General features: G+C 30.7%; 5 protein-coding genes across 5 annotated transcripts; 3 read left to right on the top strand and 2 right to left on the bottom strand.

The window, feature by feature from the left end:
* Positions 1-856: 856 nt before the first annotated feature.
* Positions 857-2,826, bottom strand: NAC100 (NAC domain containing protein 100). Its single transcript, XM_012224903.4, has 3 exons — positions 2,207-2,826; positions 1,842-2,119; positions 857-1,729 (listed from the first exon to the last, which is right to left on the bottom strand). The coding sequence occupies exons 1-3, from the start codon at positions 2,391-2,393 to the stop codon at positions 1,109-1,111; spliced, it is 1,086 nt and encodes a 361-aa protein (XP_012080293.1). The 5' UTR covers positions 2,394-2,826; the 3' UTR covers positions 857-1,108.
* A 5,434-nt stretch (positions 2,827-8,260) lies between these two features.
* LOC105640554 (pentatricopeptide repeat-containing protein At4g21065) lies at positions 8,261-10,025 on the top strand. The gene has a single exon (XM_012224901.4). The coding sequence runs from the start codon at positions 8,276-8,278 to the stop codon at positions 9,818-9,820; it is 1,545 nt and encodes a 514-aa protein (XP_012080291.2). The 5' UTR covers positions 8,261-8,275; the 3' UTR covers positions 9,821-10,025.
* On the bottom strand, positions 9,954-12,658 carry LOC105640555 (ER membrane protein, putative (DUF962)). Its single transcript, XM_012224902.4, has 4 exons — positions 12,096-12,658; positions 10,545-10,607; positions 10,323-10,394; positions 9,954-10,210 (listed from the first exon to the last, which is right to left on the bottom strand). The coding sequence occupies exons 1-4, from the start codon at positions 12,444-12,446 to the stop codon at positions 10,094-10,096; spliced, it is 603 nt and encodes a 200-aa protein (XP_012080292.1). The 5' UTR covers positions 12,447-12,658; the 3' UTR covers positions 9,954-10,093.
* A 2,452-nt stretch (positions 12,659-15,110) lies between these two features.
* On the top strand, positions 15,111-16,287 carry PNSB4 (NDH dependent flow 6). Its single transcript, XM_012224900.3, has 6 exons — positions 15,111-15,319; positions 15,398-15,442; positions 15,521-15,680; positions 15,771-15,826; positions 15,902-15,973; positions 16,055-16,287. The coding sequence occupies exons 1-6, from the start codon at positions 15,224-15,226 to the stop codon at positions 16,166-16,168; spliced, it is 543 nt and encodes a 180-aa protein (XP_012080290.1). The 5' UTR covers positions 15,111-15,223; the 3' UTR covers positions 16,169-16,287.
* A 2,277-nt stretch (positions 16,288-18,564) lies between these two features.
* ACHT5 (atypical CYS HIS rich thioredoxin 5) lies at positions 18,565-20,139 on the top strand. Its single transcript, XM_012224899.4, has 4 exons — positions 18,565-19,092; positions 19,180-19,362; positions 19,456-19,620; positions 19,689-20,139. The coding sequence occupies exons 1-4, from the start codon at positions 18,862-18,864 to the stop codon at positions 19,905-19,907; spliced, it is 798 nt and encodes a 265-aa protein (XP_012080289.1). The 5' UTR covers positions 18,565-18,861; the 3' UTR covers positions 19,908-20,139.
* Positions 20,140-22,458: the final 2,319 nt, after the last annotated feature.

Here is a 22,458-nt window from a genome sequence, read left to right as displayed (position 1 = left end):
AGAAGAGTGTATTTTTCAAATTTGTGAAGATGATGAGATAAGAGTATCCAATTTTGTATACTTGGAATTTAATTAATTTGTTTCTTTCATTTATTTTTTTTTAATATTTATGGCAAAACCGATCTTTCACCTCTCATTTTATATTAGAATTTGTCATTATATTATTGCTTGCATGAATAATTTTCTTCAAGCCGACATTTTTTTATCGAATTCTTTTACTTAACATTATAGATTTTAGGTTAGAGTGTAAAGGAGAAATAATAATACAATTAAATTTAACTTATTACCTTATTTAAGCTTGTACACCGTAAGATAAATATTCAATCATAAAATTAGTGATCATAATTTCATATTATGATACATACATTATACAAACAGAATTAGGAAATAAAATGTAAACTTTTCTTTTATTTAGAAAATTGTAAAGAAATGAGATATGGAAAAATGACAGAATTTGCATCCTGAGTTCTCACTGAAAATAAACCTGAGAGTACTTGAAAATGGGTATCACAATCATATCAGTATTCAAGACAACTGTGAAATATGCAAATATGTGCATTGAATAATTGTCTTGTGTGTGTGTGTGTGCAGATAGCAAATCATGGATGAGATATCAATGGAAGTCGCACAAAAGAAAAAAAAATATATGTATTCAGAAGAGTCCCCACAATCGGATATTCAAAAATCCAAAATGAAACAATAAAAAAATTATCATAATCCCAATGATGTAAGCACAAATTAATCCATAGACCTTATTGTAACAATTGTTTAAAATAAAGTACAAAGAATAAGATCAGTTAGCCACCAACTAAATCTCATATGTGACAAATTTTGGATTCAAGCAATTTGACAATAATTATGCCAATAGAAATCACACCCCTAAACAAATTTAGATTGAAAAACAGTTAAAAAACTGTTCTTGTAGTAATTTCTTACAATACTTGTAATAACAATAATAGTTATATGCTTCATTTTTTTTTTTTTTTAATTTTTCCATTGGATCAATAAAAATTAAATCTATACACAGAGCCACACCTTCTTTTTCAAAATAATAATATTATCTAAAATTCTCTTCTTCTTCTTCTTCTTCTTCTTTTCTTTTTATGTTTCAGTAACTCCAAAGACAATCGAGATCAACCGGACAAGCAGAAGTAGAAGGAGCTTCTTGATCATCAAATGACCTCTTACCCATTTCAAGGTTTGAAATGACAGAAGATATTTCGGTGTTCATATCATTAGAAAGCCCTGTTTCTTGTGAGGCAGTAACCATTTGATCCCTTTCTGTTTTGAAAATCTGTTTCAAGTTAGACCCTTGATTTTCAATTAAGGCCCTTAAAATCGAGTGGTCTTGCATTAAACCAGAACTTGGATATTGCAAATTTCCTGATATTGGAATATTTTGAGCAGAGTAGAATGAGTTTTGAATTGGAATCCTTGCAAAAACATCAGAAGGATTTGAAGAAACAGCAAAATAATTATTGTTGAAACTATCAATGGATTCTTGTTGGTTGTTTCTTTGAACATCAATGGTATTGGAGAAGCAGGGCACGTAAGCCGATTCAGCTACTGGTTTACTAGTCTTGACACTGTAGGGTGAAGAATCCATTAATGGTGGTAATCCAGAATTACCCAATTCATTACCAAAAGAGCCTAATCTCACTAATCCTGAAATATGGGTCTTTTTCCCACCAGAACTCTTTTGAAATACCCTGCAAATGACCCATTCATTCTATAAAACAAGGATGAACAGGAAAAGAAAAGGGAAAATTAGCTTCACATAATTAGACAGAAAACGGAGCAAAACGGGGTCAAAAGACAGAGGAAACAGAGTAGTTATGTACCTTTGCAGTTTTGGGCAGGTTGTGGACAGAGAATTTACCCTCTAATCTGTATTCATGCATAACCCAGTTAGTTTTCTCTCCTTTTGGGGCTCTACCCTTATAGAAAACAAGAGTCTTTTTCATTCCAACAAGTGATTTTCCTCTGTAGATCTCTTTATCTTTTCCTGTGGCTTTCCAGTAGCCAGCTTCAGTAGCTCTGTTTGTCCTCAAACCAGTTGGGTACTTTCTGTCTCTTACACAAAAAAAGTACCATTCTTTCTCTCCCATTTTTGCTTTCCCTTCATCCAAACAAAAAAATAAAATAAATAAATAAACAAATGCTGTGAAAAAGTTCAGAAAGAAGTCTCTGTTTTCAGAGAACTCACATGGCAATTCCCAGGGTTCAGACTTGTTCAAATCCACATCTCCAATAGCTCTAGATGAGAAATTGATGTCAAGAACCTTTTTATAAAGATAGTGAGAAATTAGCTCTTCATCGGTAGGGTGGAATCTAAATCCAGGTGGCAAATCCATCTGATCATCTTCCTTAATAAGACCAGAAATGTTTTCCATTGCTAAAACCCTGATTTTAAAACCTTTTCACAAATTGGTTCACAAGGGAAAAAAAAAAAAAAGGCTATATAGAGAGAGAGAGATTTGAATACCCAAATCCTTCCAAGCTCTATATATCAAATGGGTATTGACCAAACAGCTCTAATTCTCTATATTCAAGGAACCTTAATATAAAGATTGAAGGAAAACAAAAAAGCATGAAAAAAGAGTTCAAATGGAAAGCGAACTACTGCTAAGAGATAACAGAAAAGCTTAATATAAAGCTAAAAGAAGTTAGGAAGAAAGGTAAAGATTGAGTGAGGAAAATTGAAAAAAAGAAGAAGAAGAAGAAATTGTAAACCTGAAAGTTGGAGAGATGTTAAGAGAAAAAGCACTATGGAGGAACAGAAGGCCCTAAATACTGGTGAGAAAGAAACGTGGTATGTAAGGCAACTTTGGTAGGTTGTTTTAATTTTTTCTCTCTATACATATATTACCCTTTTTATTACCTTTAGTGCTCGCAATTATAACTATTCTATCTCTTCTCTATGGTGCTAAAAATTGACCAAAAACAACTCATCTTTGTATATGTTTCATGTGCATGTAAATCTTTTAAATAGGTTATTTATTGGTTTTTTTAATTTTTATTATTTATGTTATGAATAAGAAATATTTATGTCAAAAAAAAAAAAATAATAATAACAATAATACAATAGAGATGAGAAAGAACCAATAAGGTTTTTAGGTGCAGCTTCATTGGTTGTTTCATCTGCATACCAGAAATATCCAATTTGCATTTATATATTACATTACATGTCCAAAAAGAGCATAAAGACCTTTTTTTTTTTTTTTTTTTTTTTTGTTTCAGATAACAAGCATGAAATAAAGACATGACGTACCCTTTATTAGGAAAATCTTATATATATAAAATATAGGAAATTATTTAGAAAATAGAAAGAAGAGCTTTTTATTTTTTAAAATTTCAGTTACATCATAGTAGTATATTAATTAGAGGTTTTCCAAAAACAAAAATCTCCATTATCCCAATAGGTGATGAATCAAAACAGCTAGCAGTGTGAATGCATGATGGAAGATCACAATTCAGATGCAGCCGTTTCTAGCTCTCATATTTTGCCAAAATGACCAATTATGACCTCAATTTAATTCACTCTCTTTTTTAAAACTATAATATCTATATTTGAAACTTGCAGCCTAAGCCTTTGAATCAGAGTATTTGTTTGAAGGAAGAAAAAATAACTACCACCGAAAATATATACAGGGAAATATATTTTCTCTTGTTTGGTAACCTGCAGGAAAATATTTTCCACAATTGTTTGTTGTTTGTGGCATTCAGGAAAATAAGTCTAACGGAAATTATTTTCCTGGTCAAAGGAAAATTAAGTCATTTTTTAAGAAAAAACAACTTCTCATTCTCAAGAGAGTAAAGTATTTTCTGGATATTGACAAATCTTATAAATTCATATTTTTTAATTTATTAATTATCATAGTTACTACTCCAGACACCATTTACCACTGACCACTAACGGCTTTCATAATTTACAATTTTTTTTTTTGGCATTCTTTTCGTATTTAAGAATATAATTTTTAGATTATAAAATTTCTATTATTATTATTATTTATAGTCTTATGAGATAAATACTTTAATATTTTTAACTAATTTTCAATATTACAACCAAACAAAAGAAAATAAGTTATTTGAAAAATATTTTTCAAGGAAAATGTTTTCCATAAAAGTTATTTTTCTTTATATCCTTTTCAAGTAAAGTATGAATACCATCTAGGTGCCAGTATTGAATTGAAACACACATGTAAACCAGAGAGTGAAGAAAATATACAAAATGATTTAACTGAAAACAAAGGGTGATAGTGGATTGAAACTGACATTGGATAGATTTTTCATGCTATTACCATCAAAAGCTGACACTTGTACTATCATGTGAATTCAAACATTCAAAATAGACAAATTAAGAAACAAATTACATAAATGAAGAGAGTTTTAACACTTTACACAAAATTAACCATTGTTTCTGCTTCATTTGGAATTAATATTCCTTTTTAACTGAAAATAGTCAAGGATGACTAAAACCATTGGCTACAGCACCAGAACTGAACTGAGCTTCATCAAAACTAAAATTTCTTCATTTCTCAAAACACTATTCTTTTTTTCTGGTAACAAATAATTAGACAATTAAAGTAATTCTTTAACCTAAAGTCAAACCCAAACTTGTAATTAAGAACCAAGAATCAAAATTAAACCATGGATTAATTTTTCAACCAAAAAGAAAATAAATAAACCATGAATTAACAAAAAAAAGAAAAAGACTAATTCACCTCACAAGCAAAAATTGATTATATCTTTGTTGATGGCTGTCAAAGTCAGCCCAATACATGGTCAATTAATCAATTATTAATTTCAAACTATCCGACCTTTGCCTAACCTAATTCTAAACATTCTCCCTCCAACTTTGCGGGCATTTTAGGTTTTTACCAATCACAGCTCGCCACGTTTCGTGCCCTCTTCATGCCTACATGTCTGTGCCAGAGAAACATGGCCCACATGCCAGCTCAGCCTCCTTTCGGTTTACACTCAACTCTTTAGGTAAATAGATAATTGGTGTATGACTCCATCTGTATACAAGTCAATTAAAAAAATATATTTAAAAATACCATCGTTTGGATTGAAATGCTAGGTAAATGCTTTTTTGAATTTTTAAAATATTATTAGTGTTTTATTTTTTTCTCAATGGATTATTAGAAATATCTTTATTATAATTAAAATTTTTTTTTTAAAATTTTCATTGATTTAGTGTATGTGTGCCGGTATGTTGTATAAATGCCGTAGGTAATTGTTTCCATGACTTTAATGGAGCATGGTTAGTCGTTCTCTTAGTCAATAATAAGCTGCCAAGTGGCAACTCGAAGTTCACCGTGGAGTGTGGCCATGCATTGCAGGGCCAAAATTTTTTTAATTTTTTGTTTTGCCTTTTGGATGCTTACGTGGCAGATATGGACGTTGACTAATTTGTGAGGTTACCTAGACGATTGAAATTCCTAAAGCAACGGAAAATTGACACGCGTCATCTTATAATTGGATTCGTTACCAGAAAGGTAAAGGCTACTCTTGTCATTATAGTTGGTTAATGGGGCAAGAGCATGCTTTATTAGTTATTACAATGATTATATCGGACTGGAATTACCATTTTCTCCTCAACTTGGATCCTAAAAAGAAAAAATTTAATTTATCTTATCATTTTAATTTTGCTTTCGTGTTGAAAATGTTTTTTCATTTGTACTGCACCTATATCATGTAAAGGTGCCGATTGGATTATATTTCTTTTCTCCGGACTGATTTAAGTGGTACAAAATAACATTTTTTAAATATATATTTCTATAAATTTTGATTTATAAGCTTTTTTACCATTCGTAAATAACAAAAATATAATTTTACTTCTTGATTTTGAAAATCTTTTTCGTCCTGTTAATCTTCAATCTGGCACCGTGACTGGATTTGCTGATATTGGAAGAATTTTTCAGAAAAGAAATGCATTATCAGATTTGTTTTAATAATGCAACTCCTGGTTTTCCAACAAAAACCCAAAACAAAAATTACATACATCAAAGTTATGAATTTTAATATGAAATTGATTTAGAAAGTTATTTTATTTATTATAAAATTTATAAATCTATTTTTGGATAACTTTAATGTTGAGCACTCCATCATAGTAGTAATTTACTACATTTATAATTATTTCATAATCGAATTTTAATTGACAAGAAAGATAAGGACTTATCATTACTAATTGAACTTCTGATTGTAAGGCTCTTGTTTGGAGAGTTCTCTTCACTTTCTTTTGTGTTTATTAGACGTTTAGCGAGTCAAATTGCTCATGAGTTAATTCAAATTGTCGGTTCTATGTCTTAATGAACAAAATGGACTATATATACCTTTCATCTTTTATTTATGATGTATTTCTCTCTGATATTAATACATCTTTCCAGTAAAAAAAAAAAAAAAACCGATTTCGCTCAATATTTATTTAAATTTTTAAGAAGAGATTGACATGGACAAGTATTTCAATTGATTAAATATCAAAACAATACAAATTAAAGCTGAAAAGTATTAGAATGATATAAATTAAGAGACCTCAAGAAATGAGATGGGATGGTAGAGATCCATTCTCCCTTATTCAAAAGTGTCAGGTTCGAGTTTTAAATATAGAATTCCTTTAAACACTCGTGAGAGAGTGCTTTGCCTTTTCGTAGTCTGTCCTAATCTAGATTAGTCAAGTCTATAGATTTCGGATACGAACGGTTAAAACCAAAAAATAATATAAATTAAGAGGGAGTTGCAAGTTGCAAAGACTACTTGTATGTGGTGAATTGGTATTCTGGATCCACGTGGGATGGTTGATCCTTAGAGGCTAGAAATTTTTCTTGTCAGAGTCTTCATCACAATCGCTCCCTACTTCTCTTTTTTTATTGTTGTTTTGGAAGTTGTCTTTTCTGTGAATAAATAATAGGTAACATTACATATATTCTTGAAAATATATATATATATATATATATATATATATATATATATATTCAGTTGTTTTTACCTTCTGTGAATAAATTTTTACTGTTGTTTTGAATAGCGACTCTAGACCTAAAACATTAGAATTGGTACGTGGGTTGGCTGGATGTCTAAATCTTTTTTGTTTTAAGACTCAAATCAAAATAGTCTGATATTTTATATATTTTGAGAACCTAATTAAACAAAATTTCGTTATTCGTTTCATTTTAAAATTTAATGTTTAATAAAATCTTTTTTATATAATGTTGGGGATATAATAATCAAACCTAAAATCTTATGAATTAGTTTAAATTACGATTCAAAGAATAAAAAGAATAATTGACTAATGATATAATTTGAATAGTAATATATAATTAATTTGGGTTTAGAGAAGTTTTGTTACCTCACTTAATTTCCCATTTTAATACCTAAAATTAGAATATAGACTATGTATATTTGTCATTATGTGTGCTTATGAAGATGTTCATTTTCCATTTTTTGTTTTATCTTCTGTTTGTTTCTATCGATTCATAAGAGGTGTCACCAGCTCGGTATTTGACCATTAGGTTAAAACTTTTTTTCTTTTTTCTTTTTTTCAAAAAAAAAAATTGTATTCTACTATTTTACTTTGAATCTATTTCTGTAATTCATTCAAAGTATCAGCAATTTCCAATTTTTAACAAATTACTGTTGACCAAGTCAAAAAATTTTAAGATAATAATATTGTTTTTATGGTGGTTTTCTTTTACGTGTTAGATAGAAGATTGTTATTGGAAGAGCAGCATTAATTAAGTTGAATATGAAGTTGCAACATTCCTTTATAACTGCTAATGAGGTAGGTTAGGAAGGTGGCCACATGAAAGGGATTGTTATATATATATATATATATAGACTATTAAGGCAGTAGGCTCAGAATCTAATACCTAATTATGGTGTCTTGGTCATTATTTTCTGGGATTTGAAAACAACAAAAATATTTTGTTTTCAAAGTTGTTAGCTTTAAGTGTCGTGTTTCTAATTATTTTATAGTCATCACATTATTTTCTTATAAATATTTTTTTTTTTTGGAAAAAAAAGAAGAAGAAGGGACAACATTTAAGTATTGAAACTATATACATTGATATTAAGATTTTTATTTTTTAAAAATTTTTTGTTATTGATATTAAGTAGGGTCATGTTATTATTGATTAAAGTGAGGATTAGGGATGGGCTGGGAGAGTTATTCCGTTGGGTATCCAAAGGCCCAATGGACCCATTGGAGCGTTGGGAGTTGGGCTTACTGAGATCTTAACAAGTTAAAATCACGCCTGTGTAGAATTACTCTGCAAATATGAGCATTCACTTGCTTACCCGCCTAAAATCTAACTTTTTGACCAATCTTTTTCTTCTAGCCAAAACCAAGCAACAATGTCTACGACTGGGTTTCTCAAAATTGTATCTGCTTTCTTTGAGTCGCTGCATATCAACAACCACAATTGCAATCCCAAGCAACACTTCCTTATCGAAGGAAGAAGCTCTTATGTCCCTTTTAAAGAAATGCTCCACCATGAAAGATTTGAAGCAAATCCATGCCCATGTCATCCAATCTGGCTTTGAACAAAACCTTTTTGTTATAGGCAAAGTCATAGTCTTTTGTGCTGTTTCAGAGCAAAGAGATATCGATTACGCTGTTTCGGTTTTTGAAAATATTGGAAATCCAGACGGGTTTCTTTGGAATACAATGATTAGGGGTTTTGGCGATACCAATGACCCTCAAAAAGCTTTCGAGTACTACAACAGAATGCAAGCGAAAGGATTGGTTGCAGACGATTTCACATTTTCTTTCTTGGTCAAGGTTTCTGGGCAATTAAGCTCAGTTTTATTAGGGAAACAAATGCATGGCAGCATATTAAAGCATGGGCTTGACACGCGTCTTTTTGTTAAGAATAATCTTATTCACATGTACGGTTTGTTTGACGACATTGAAACAGCACGCCAACTGTTCGAAGAAATTTCTAGTCCAGAATTAGTGGCATGGAACACTATCATCAGTTGCTGTGTGTATTGTGGCAAATTTAAGGAAGCACTTGACTTGTTTTCTACGATGTTGAAATTTGGTATGGAGCCTGATGAAGCCACATTGGTTGTGACTCTTGCAGCATGTTCTGCAGTGGGAGCATTAGATTTTGGTAGATGGATTCATTATTGTATTAGTCATACTGGTCTTGGAAGCATTATAAAGGTCAATAATGCACTAATTGATATGTATGCCAAGTGTGGAGCAGTAGAAGAAGCATACGAGACATTTCGTAGAATGAACCAAAGGAATATAGTAACATGGAATACAATGATTTCAGGTCTAGCAAATCATGGCCAGACAAATCAGGCATTGGTGCTTTTTTCTCGAATGTTAGAACAAAACCATTTGGAACCAGATGATATTACTTTCTTGGGTGTACTATGTGCTTGTAGCCATGGAGGAATGGTAGATGAAGGAAGAAGATATTTTGATATGATGAGCAAAGAATATCATATCAAACCCACAATAAAGCATTACGGTTGCATGGTTGATATTTTGGGTCGAGCTGGGTTTGTGGTAGAGGCTTATGAATTGATTAGGAGTATGCCTATGGAATGCAATGCCATTGTGTGGCGGATATCGTTGGCTGCTTGTAGGCTGCATGGAAATGTTGAACTTGGTGAGCAGGTGAGGAAGCATCTTCTGGAATTAGCACCAGATCATAGCAGCGACTATGTTCTTCTTTCTAACATCTATGCAAGTGTGGGGCAATGGAATGAAGTTGCAAGAGAGAGGAAATCAATGCAGAAGAGGAGAGTTAAGAAACCAGAGCCTGGTAATAGCTTCATCGGCATGCATTCTAACAAAAGGGATTAAGATCGTCTGAAGTTACTACCCTAGTACAAAAGTTATGTATTACTATAAGATACGGAATTTTGAAGCAACTACTGTCAATCAATGATTAAGAAATATTGAAAGAGAAAAAAAAAAAAAAAAAAGAACAACAGAATTGGATTCTTTGTAACTTCGAATATATTCCTGTTGGCAACAAGATCATGATATAAATTTTGCTGTAAAAACAGTATGGATGTCTCATTTAGTTTTTGATAATACATCATCACAAACTAATTTTACAATGATGACCGTAAGCTAAGTGGACTTCTTTTGTTTCTTGTCCTGCCATTCCTTGATCTCTGCATCTATCTTTGCTTTTACACTTGCATGAAACCCTGAATATGGTTCATATCCAAAGGCTATTTGAAGAACCTGCAACGATACCGCCATGATCAATCTCTGTAGTCATTCTTAAATCGGATAAACCTTTCTAAAATTTCAGTGAGAATTTCATTTCTGGTTCAATAATTAAATAGGTACTTACCTCTAGAAGTACAAAGAATGGAGCCATCAGAAAGGCTTGTGTGAGGTTATCAAGAAGAGCTGGAGCCCGGTGCTACAGAAGGAATATATCAAGTAGGATTATAAAATTTGCAGGAACACAAAAGCAACACATAATTCCTAGGATACATCAATAATAGGACTATAAATTTGGAATTTGGAGGAAATGAATCATTCACGAGATTATTGAAAACAAAGCACCTACCTCGAACACTCCGTGGCCTATGAACTGTCCAGTCCAACAAAACAATTGTGCTGCCAGCACAACCTGATTTAAATTGGTAACAACCAATTAGAGTCCAACTCAATCAAATCTAAATATGTATGTCAACTACTAACAAAATTAAAAAATGTTTCGAATGACCGTTGTGGAGTCTCAAGTTCCAACTAATAATTTGGCATAAGTATACATTTATCTTCTTGATAACAATGGCACAGTGTTTTCCTTTGCTATTAACCCAAGGCACTTACAAGATAACCTACAGTTTTTCGCTGCTGTTATCCTTCCAGAAACTCTCAAGTAAGCTAGCTTCATCAGTTAGATGGTTCGAGTAAAAGAAGATTTCAACTAAAGTTCAAGGTTGGTCTGTTTGTCTATAACAATGGATAACAGGACTTCAGTAAAGAAAAAAAAATTCCACAGGTGACACAAAAATTCAGGAACTATATCAAACAATTGAAATGGCTTAACTGATTTATCCACGATCGACCAGGTCACTGTGGTTCATATCTAAATGAAAAGGCTAAAATCTATAATCTGGTGAGGACCTGACAAATGACCAATGATGAAAACAGTGAGGAAATCAAGAAATCCTTTATTTGAAAATTTTTGATCCATTACTGCAGCTTATCCTGCAAAATTATAGACTCAAAGTGACCATTTCAAACTTTTTCAATTGATTCAATTCCCAGTCAGCTGACAGTATAATATGGTTATGGCATTCTTAACTAAACAAGCTCTATAAAAAGTGAAATTAGAGTTCTTCAATTCCATCAAATTTTGAGATTTCCCTTGTTCATCTATTCTGTGTTTTCTTGTTGCACCTCGAATGATGCCAAATTACAAGGATTGCGCTTGGTTTTGCCAGTAGCAAGGGTAAGTATCTAAAATGATGCATTTGTCCCCGGTAGCTAAGGGGATGAACACACATTTTGGCAAGCCTCAAAAGTCAAAACCTTATCCCAAAAACACATCCAATTGCTCCCAGATATTAACCAGTGAATTTGCTGATGGTCAAACCTGCATAATGAATCTCCGTATTGGAATAGTTTTCTTCTTATCTTGTATTTGTTTTGGGGGTCAAAACATAGTGTGAAATGGGCAATTCTAATGAGCATGGTTCAAACTCATCACAATTTACAGGGTTAGCCACTGATTTAAGGCCAAAGAACTATACTTTATGGCAAAACAGAAACGTCAAAATCCCCAAATGGTTTTCTAGGAGCGACCATGTGTATAGCGTCTCGAGAGACAACTTCACCCTTCTTCTCTGCGATAAGACTAAGGAAATCAATAACTAAAAAGCCCTAAATTCCTGCAGGAGATACAAATTCATTTATGACACCAAACAACAGAATATCCATGAATTAATGCAAAAGAAAACGACAAAAATGATAAAGAACGTTTATCAAATAAAAACATTACACACTTTTATAGAAACCTAACAATTAACAATGAAGAAAGGACATTTTTTGGGCGTATCTTATTTACTTATCGATCAAACAGTCCCCAATTAATAAAACCAAAATGACTTACCTTCCACGCGAGAGAAAATCCAAGCCGTGCAGCAAGGAAACTAGCACCAACCCAACACCCAAAGCAAATCAGAGCAGCCAAAGTTCCAGCTTTCTTGTCCAAACCCACATAAAACAACGCATATATTAGAGTGAAAAAGAATCCAAAATTGAGCAACAGGCCATGGCCATCACCAAATCCAACTTGAGATATATCATATATCGAAGGGGTAAAATATAAGAGCACGAGAGAAGTGAAGAAGATTGGCCACACAAATAATGTGTGTATAAAAATGTTAACTGGGTTGCTGTGGTAAGCTCCATAAAACGCAAAGTTTGTCTCTAAATCAAATATTCCTGCCTTATTAGCCATTGGGATTTTCTCGGGAAAATTGAGAGAACGGTGAGAGGAAAAAAAAAATAGATCAAAGGAGAAAAAGAGATGAGAGTTGTAGAAGCTCAAAGAACAGACTTAGGCGGAATGAATTTCTTGCGTTTTGGCTTTGAACTTTCTTAGCGGAAATGGCAATGTCGGGTAGTTGCTGAATAAGCTGATGGCTGCTTTTATTTATCCAACAATCCTACCTTCTATGTTATCTTTTATTGCTAGATTAGTTCGACGTTATGGTTGAATACTTTTTACACAAAAAAAGTCAAATTTATTTTTAAATAAATTTTAAAGATTTTTAATTAAATTTTTAACAAAATTTTTTAATAGCAATTTAAAAATAGCTTTTGTTACCATTCGGCAAAATTAATTATCCTTCTAATATGTTTCTTTCATTAACTGTTTAACTATTTTCGTGTTTCTAGATACTAATATAAATATTATATTATCAAAAATAATAAATAATAAAAATAATATTTTAATTAAGGTTAAAATACTAAATATTTCATTTATTTATTTACTAAAATGAACCTTAATAATTTAGAAACTTTATTCGATTTGTTTTTATTAATGTTAGCATTCTGACATATCAAAGCCTGTCATAAACTACTAAATAATTTTTTTTTTTTTCTTTTTCTGGGATTGCTTTAGAGGATGTATTCGAACTAAATCAACTAATTTTCAAAATAACAATAATGTAAATTATTAAAAGTATGTCCAAACCAAACAAATATAATTTGGTCCAATTTGAAAAGTGTTTAGCAATTTGAGTTTAATCTATTATTCATTTACCTCTTAAATATTGATTAAATTCAGTTATTGGATTTTTAAATCATAAGAAAATAAATAAAAAAGAAATTTCAAATTATTAAACATCAAAATCATTCATAGAAAATGTATTTTTAATTAATCAAAATATAAAGAAAATAAAAGCAAGTGTATTTTTAGCCTTTTAGATTATGAAATCAAAGACAAATCATTAATTGACTTGGTTAGTTGTTAATACATAATTAATTAGGATTAAGTGGTGAAATGTGAATATCAATTTTGGGCTGTGGAAATTTTGAACTTTAAGATATTACAGTGGGCAACACTGTTCTGGAATACAATGGGAATGTTGAAACTAGCTGCTGTTAGTTGTTAAAAATTGGAATCCAACTGAATTAGTTTATTGTTTAGATAGTAAGACATAATGCATAAAAATAAATAATAAGGGATATGGATTTCGACCGACAAACAACACGATTAAGGTGAATATGAACACGATTCATTTAGCAATCGTATTAAATATTTAAAAATAAATATGCTACGAAAATTAAACATGTGATAAAATCATATTACGATGTAACTCGTTTAATTGAATGAGTTGCATGTAGATCAGAAAAATTAATCAATTTAATCCATATATGAATAGTAAAGATGTCAGAAAATCTCATACATATATAAATTATACTCAAAAAGAAAAATTGAGTTCGAAAACAAGAAATCTTGTAGTTACAAGTTTTACGAATCTTAAACTCTCTACTCTAGTGATGGTTACAATGTGAAACATGTTTTAAATTTTGAACTTTTAAAAAATAATTTTTGTTATCTCATGAACATGTTTTTCAAGTTATATAAATAAAAAACATAGAAAATCGAAATTTTTACCAAAACATACATGATTTCATCATTTTATATCTATCAATAATTTGAAAAGTTTTTCGGATTTGGAGGATGGAATAAATAATTTTTGTTTATAAATAATTATCACACTTTTACTAATTTAAAATTTTAAAACATCAATATTATCAAAACACCTAAAAAACAAAAATATTATATTATATTATATTTGTTTCTAATAACAAACATGACATGAAGCCATCAATTTCTTGGGGTTTTCAATGTGTACGCCATCACCATTGTGGGCTGCAGACACAGACAGATACCGCCTATATTTATCTAGAAAATTTCAAATCTGTGTTTCTTCTTTTTTTTTTCCTATTATTTTCTAGTTGAAGAATAAGCTTATTAGAAAAATTATACCATTAAGATTATTATTACATTAACAATTATTTTTTAAAATATATTTTATATTTATTTTAATTATTTTAACAATAATTTTTAATTAATATTTTTAATGTAGTGTAGTTCAAAAGGCTCCTGTTTATTTATCTGGTTTGGTCCAGTGATCGGGATTCAGATTGAAGAAGAAACGTATTGTTCCTTATCCGACCCAGTAGTCAACTGGCTGGATGGGCCTGGGCCCATTATAACTGGTCTTTAAAAACATTCCTATTTTTATATATTAAAATTTTTTAAAAGTAATAAATACAGCAGCTAAGATAAGAATTTTGACATATTTATTCATGGGTCTGAATTTGAAAAGTGCCAACTTTTCATAAATCGGACCTGCTCCACCTGTATTTTTCCATAAAAAATTGAAATCAATTCAGAAATAAGTTTTATACTCCTTCTATTCCATAGAGTCAGATTTATTTTTCTTTTTCATTTATCTCGAATATCTTAGAATATAGTTAATTTCTTAGTTCTTTTTTATTGTTTTAATTGAATGAAATGATAAACTGAAGGGATACAATGGTCATTTCACTGAAAATTAAGGAAGGGAAATCAAATTCAACCGTATCCAAATAGGCTCCATGTGTGCAATGGAAGGATGGATGTAAATGCTTTGCTTATCCACAACTCTCTCTCTCTCCAAACCTACTTAACAAAATCAGAATTCTGAGACTGTACATTTCACTACTATCCTATTCACAACAATGGCTGAAGCTATCATGACCTTTAACATTACCAGACCACATATCCATAACTCCTTCCAATCACCAAAATCTGACTGTAACCCATCTTCCAGAATGGTAAAATCTTTATATTCTCAATCAAAAATTTTACAAATTCTGAAAAAAAATTTATTAAATTATCTTATTCTTTTGCAGCTCAGACAATTTTCAAGCTCCACACTTTTTAGAGGGTGGCAACAGGTAATTGAACAGCTTAAATTATTGTTTTAAGATATATAAACTGAAGAATGAAAATTTAAATTTCACATTGTATATTAGTTGCAAATCAGCAAGAGCAAAAGAGGGTCCTTGAATAAAGTAAATGCTTTGCCAGATTGGCCTTTAATGGCAGTGTTAGTCGAGCACATGGAAGGTCAAAGGGACCTCATTACTCATAAATCCATTTGGCATCTCAGTGATCAAGCCATCAAAAACGTTTGTGAGTCTATTCTGTTTTAATTGAGCTTTTCATTGGTTTGAACTCCTGAACTCCTAATTTGATATTAACTCATGACTTTTCACCTTTCAGATGTATTTTACCTTTTCTTCACTTGTTGGGGATGTCTATTCTTTGGTTCAATGAAAGTAAGTTAATGAAAGTAAGTTATGTTTTGGTCATTGAGCTTGACTTCTGAAAATACAAAATTATATGCTGGTTAGGATCCATACTATGATTCAGATGCATATAGAAAAGATGGAGGAGATGGCAGTGGCCATTGGATATATGAGAAGGTATTACTACTGCAAAAGTTTCATTAGTTGGTATGAGTTTTGCAGAATCAATTAAGTTATAAGTGGTTACTAATTTTGCAGCAAGAGGATATTGAAGAATCTGCAAGAGCAGAGCTTTGGCGTGAGGAACTGATTGAGGAGATTGAGCAGAAGGTTGGAGGTCTGCGCGAATTGGAAGAAGCTGGTAGAAAGTAGTTGGTTGTAGTTAATTCTAATCAACAGATTTTATTAATATTACAATATGTTGTTTATCCAACCTTCAAACATTAAGACAACACTATATATATTGCTCCGAATGTGTTTTGATTTTCCTATATGGGTGATTTCTGCCAAGGACCAAAATTACAGGGGAAAGAGAAGTTTCCGTGTGTCGGATCGATAGCAAAAAAAAATTCCTTCATCACGTATGTCATATTATCATATAGTGAAAATTATAATCATATCCGTGGAATAAAAAAAAAATGTACTTTTAATTAGAATTGTTGATGTCATTTCATAACAATTTAACATTCGAAATTGCAAAAATAAAGGAAGGGATGGGTCTAATAGACTAAAAATACGAGCATAAGACAATTTACTTTTAAAAAAAAAAAAAATACAAAGATAAATTTTTTTTTTCTGCAAAATACAATTATAATTTTTTCTATCAAACATGTTATTTCAAGAAAATGTGATGCAGGCTGCATTCGGCCCAATTAGTTGGGCCTAGATTTTGTGCTGCCTCTATGGACATTTTTGTTTATACACCTTTGTACTATCCTATCAAGGTTTTCCAGATAGATATATTCCATGGATTTGTCTAATGTTTCATTAAGAAAAATAGACTATGTCAGAAATCCACTTTTCAAGCCTTATTTTTCAATTTCATATTTTTATTAATTTCAAGATTTCAAATGGATTTGAAGGCAAGCCAATCAAGCTGCCCGTAGTTTAGTTGCATAATCATATTTTGTATGAGCTTCCAAGACATATGAAAGTGTATGTACGATTTAACAGTAGATCTATATTCGAATTCATTTTTCTCCAATGTAAAGCTCTTATTACTCAAGATTTGATTTAATAAAGCAATATATTTCCTTCAAAAAAACATAATTGTGTTGACCTATAAATTATAATTTAATTAACATATAAATTGTATCTAAATTAGAGTTACAATAATTTATTAAGATTATGTAACATAATATAATATAATATAATTAAAACGTATTTTCAGTGTGATGTTTATATTAAAAATGCCTTAATTATATTGAAATGCCTTAAGTATGAAATTTATTTCTATTAAAAATTTATTTTGTTAGTTATTATATTCATTCTTGGTAGCTCTAGGATTTAATTTGGTGGGAAAATGAAAGGAAAGGATAAATGAGTGGTCCAATTCTAGAAGATACCTACACCAAGATTTGGACAAACCACAGTTCCAAAACAGTGGGTGCAAAGCTACAAAGCGGTGGGCTACGCTTTTCCAAAAAATTTATCCTATAGGAGCTCATTTCAGTTTTTCTAAAAAAATTAATTTTTTTATTCTAATTTTTACCAATTTAATTTTGAATATGTGGATAATGTATATTTAAAAGGATTTATAAAATAAACCTACGGCAGTGAAAAATAAATTTTTCACTGCAAAATTGAAAAATCATGTTACAACCCCGAAGTGATAATTGGATTGGTCGGTTTTGTTTTTGTAAAATTTGTGTGTTATCAAAATATCATTGGTTTGTGGGATGCCGTGACTCGTTCATGTTTTGTCAGTAAGTGAGACAGTGTATGGATCTGCATCTGCAGTAGTAAAAGCATCATTTTTATTTTTATTTTTTTCGATTTTTTAAATAAGAAAGAGGACAAAATAATTGCCTTATTTCATGCTCCAAGAACATTTACTATCCCTGAACCCTGCGCTATATTATGCTCATAGTTAATTTATATATATATATATATATATATATATATATTGTTTATTAATGGAAGAAAGAAATTATTAATGTTATGTATTAATTCATATCTTAAAAAGAAAATTTCGTTAATTTATAAAAAATGAGAACGAAATTACTAACGACTAATAAAATTAGTATGAGCGGAAATAATTCAAATTAACTTGTAATAGAAGTTTGGCGTGAGTGGATTAGATTTTAGACGTTTGAGATTCGAAGCAGAGCAATTTCAATAATTTTTTTCCAGAAGTTTTACGGAATTAAAATTTCAAATAAAAAGAACCTTATCCAATTTTTTGGGAATGGGGAAAGCACAGTCAGCACCACGGTTTAGACAGCATAGACATCACCAACTGCCAAACATAAACCCTAAAAATACAGAGGAATCTTAAACAAATCTTATCATAAAAACGTTTTATATCTCCTGAAATTAAAACCATTTAACAGAAAAAAAACAACACGATTATCTTTAAAAACGGTTAACATGGGTACAAGACACAGCTTAAATTCTTAATCCCTTTGTCAATTAGAAATTATCCATATCTAAAAAATCTTAAATTTACATATTTAACCAGAAAAAAGATGGATAATGTTAAATCAAAAGTATTTATGATAGAGACCCCACCTACCCTCTTCCTTCTATTTTGAACCCAACTAACTATTTATTTACTTTCTTTTCTTCTTCTTCTTCTTCTTCTTCTGCTTTGGAATTTTGAAAGAACAAACAAAATTCATCTCTTTCTTCAATATTGGTCAAAAAGAAGAATTTTTTTTCACAATTCTGCACTTTTTCTTTGAAAATCTAAGTGGGTCTTCTTCCAACTGTGGATTTTCTCTTCATATACTGTTCTTTTGGTTCAAAAATTACTTTTTGATCCAAAAAAGTGTGTTTTGGTTGGTTTTTGTTGTTTGATGCTTTTGTAAGTTTATTGTTTACAATACACCAAATTATCAATAGCCATGGCTTGTTACTTGAAGAGCTTTCTCAATATTTCTGGGTTGAATGACAACATTTTGAGCTCAAAAACCAAAGGGGCTTCTGGGTTTTCTTCTTCTTCTGGTATTATAAAAATTGAAGAATCCAAATCAAAGGAATTTCCTCTTTTGAGTATAGATTTCATGGGCCAACCCTTAGTAGTTTCAGATCAAACAGATTCAAGCATCAAAGCCCCAAGCAATTTCTCTGTTCGTGTATGTGGAAAATCTTGCTTCTTTATTTTGTACTTTTTCCTCTTTTTTTACATTAGAAAACTAATAATCCATCTTTTAATTTTACAGGCACAAGGTTCACTTTGTGTAAGCAGAGCTCTTAGATGGTGGGAAAAGACACTTAAACCCAATATGGTAGAGATCCATTCGGCTCAAGAACTGGTGGATTCTTTGTTAAATGCTGGGAATAAATTGGTCGTTGTTGATTTTTATTCTCCTGGTTGTGGAGGCTGCAAATCTCTGCATCCTAAGGTATATATACTATACATATATTGCAGCCATTTATTTAGATGAACTTAATTAAGATTAATTAATCCTTGATTATATTATTGCTCTTGTTAACAGATTTGTCAATTGGCTGAATCAAACCCAGATGCAATTTTTCTAAAAGTAAATTATGAGGAGCTTAAAACCATGTGTCAGAGTCTTCACATCCATGTTCTGCCATTTTTTAGATTCTATAGAGGTGCAGAAGGGCGTTTGTGTAGCTTCAGCTGCACCAATGCAACTGTAAGTGTTCTTTGTTAAAATAGAATGAGTAATATTTAGTGAATTTCTAATTGAATTATTGGTTACAGATCAAGAAATTTAAAGATGCATTGGCAAAATATGGATCAGACAGATGCAGCCTTGGGCCTGCTAAGGGTTTAAATGAATCTGAAATATTGGCATTACAATCAGTTGGTGAATTGCCAATTAAATCATCATTACAATTCAGCACTAGTAAAGAAGAAAGAATGGGAGATTTGATTATGAAAACCATTTATCTTAAAGAAGAAACTGCTATTGGAGTTTGAGTTATTTAGTAACAAGCTTACTGAATTGTTGCTCTTTTTTCTTTTTTTCTTTTTTCCTGGTTCTTGAATTGTATATATCTATTGTTATGGGGTTTTCCATAAGCAGAGGCCTGGTTCCTAGTTTTTATCTGTTTAACCATGAGCCCTGCCTCTTGACTGGGTATTTAGAGATTGGAGATTGTATTCTTGTGAAGGAATATTAATATTTATCAAGTTTTTACAGATTGATTAATGTCATCTTTCAATTTTTAGACTGTTCTTATGTTATGTATTGAATTTTGTTTAATTTTCAAAATCTAGAATTTTATTCAAATCAGTTCATAAATCTCTCTTTTGGAATGAACCATAATAATCAAATTCAATAAATTCCACAAAGGTCATCACCCAGATGTGTTTTAGTCTAACATGAAAAATTATTAAAAGAAGGGGAAAAAGGCACTACTGATGAGCTGGGTTGTGATTTGGATTATGTTGGATAAAAATGAAAGTTGAGATCTTTTTGGATTTGGAATTGATGAAAGGTGGTTGAAGCTAGAAAGCTTCCAAAATTTCAATTTCACCTGGAGGTCCTTTTCAGCTTTAATCTATTAATCTTTCCCACACGTTTACATTTCATGTTGGTAGTGAATTCAATAATTGAGCCTCCAACAGTGCTCTATAAATCAGTAAGGATATTGGTGTTTACAAGTATTGAATTCAGGCAGCCAGATTGAAGAACCAACCAATTTTTGACTTCTTACTGATGTACATAAAAACCTGCAAATCAGAAGTAAGATCAGTCAAGCCGAAAATTACATATTTTCATAATATCATGTTTTTAAAATCGGACTATATTGTTCGGACGAACTGATTAATCCACGAATCGAATCTGATTCTGGTTTGATATAAAAACTAGAATCCATCAAATTCTTCGTTGTAATGAATAATGACTTATTGTGTATTTATAGAATTGGGAGACAAGGGACAGCTAATTATTGCCAAGAAATGCATAGCTGTCTACCTTATACTATTTGATAACCAGACTATTAACACAGATTGGTTGAACAAATTCACATGCCTGCAGCTATTGCTTGTGTTACCAATTCATTAAATCCTCACCGACAGGCTTTTTAGCAAAGTTATTGTTGTCCGCTCTTTCTTTCTTTTCTGTTTTTTTGTAAGAAAAGAGAGCTAAAACTCTCTAAAAAAAGACAAACACAATCTATAATACGAAACACCATAGAATCATGAATCAACCAAGAAGAAATTCCCGTCGGAGGCACCTCTAAGATGTTTCCTCTTTCTTTCGTAAGATGTCAGTTTCTTTGGAAATTTAATTGTATGTCAAACACAGGATTCATATTTTATGTCAACACCCACTAAATCACGAGCTAACCAAGGTAAAATAATCGGAGGAGATTAAGTAATATTTTAGAGTTCATTGTTATATTCTAAAGAAAATCTTGAAAAATCCACCAGATTTGACTTCTAATTTTGTGTTTCAAATAAAAAATGCGCATGATATAATTATTGACATGAATGGTTAATTACTTTAATTAGAATATACAATGCAATAAGATTTTGAAATCATATCTTACCATATACTCCAAAAAAAAAAAAAAACATGTCCATCAAATCAACTCTAAAAGACCCAACAAACAAATTACATATCATGGTTTAATGGAATTAATTAACCCCACTTAACCTTTCTATTTTTTAATTGTATACACAGAAACAATTATCTGTCACCGCTGAGTCTTCACAGACCAACCAGAAGCAGCCACCGGATTCAGTGAAGCTATTGTTGTGTAGTGACAAAAGCGCGTACCATAAAAGAAATAGAAAGGTGGGTCCTAGATAACGTGGCATTGACTTGGATTAGGCAGATTCTTACTCAGCATTGGGTCCGCAACCAATAGATAATGGAGATGAATTCGGCAACTGGACATTGTTCATTTGTTTCCAATGATTTGTGTTTGCTTTTTATTAGAAAATTTTTTGATTGACAGAACAGATGTGTGCGAGTGTGTGTATAAAATATCATCATCTCATTGAATGGATAGAGTGAGTGGTTTTTTTCTTTTTCTTTTTTTTTTTTTAAATGCTTCAATTTTATGGATAAAGTGGTTTTCTACTTCTCAACCCGGAAAATTTATAATAATGTTATGCGTGCTTTAGAGTATTTTTTTTTTATATATATATATATTTGTTTAAAATTTATGGAGAAGGTAAATTATTCTTAACATTGTTTGGAAAAAAATTAGTTCTAATATATATATATATATATATATATATATATATATTTATATATATGAGTCAAGATCTAATAGTAAGTGGTTATTTAAGTAAAAACTTAATTAATTCCATGGATAATGACAAAAAATAATACTATCTCAAAATTTATTTACTAATTTAATGCCAATTAAAACAATTTATAAATTTGATATTTATATTGTAGAGTGAGAACGTTACATTAAAATTACAATGTGAATTGGTAATTTCAATATAAAGCAAAAAAGATTAGATCGTATTATTTAATAGTTAATAGTTAGATGAGCCGCTATACAAAATT

The sequence above is a fragment of the Jatropha curcas genome, chromosome 10, assembly GCF_041381405.1.
Source record: "Jatropha curcas cultivar XTBG-Jc1 chromosome 10, XTBG_Jcur_1.0, whole genome shotgun sequence".
In the NCBI taxonomy this organism is placed as follows: domain Eukaryota; kingdom Viridiplantae; phylum Streptophyta; class Magnoliopsida; order Malpighiales; family Euphorbiaceae; genus Jatropha; species Jatropha curcas.
The sequence above is the reverse complement of the archived record's forward strand: the minus strand, read 5'-3'. Positions and strand labels throughout refer to the sequence as shown.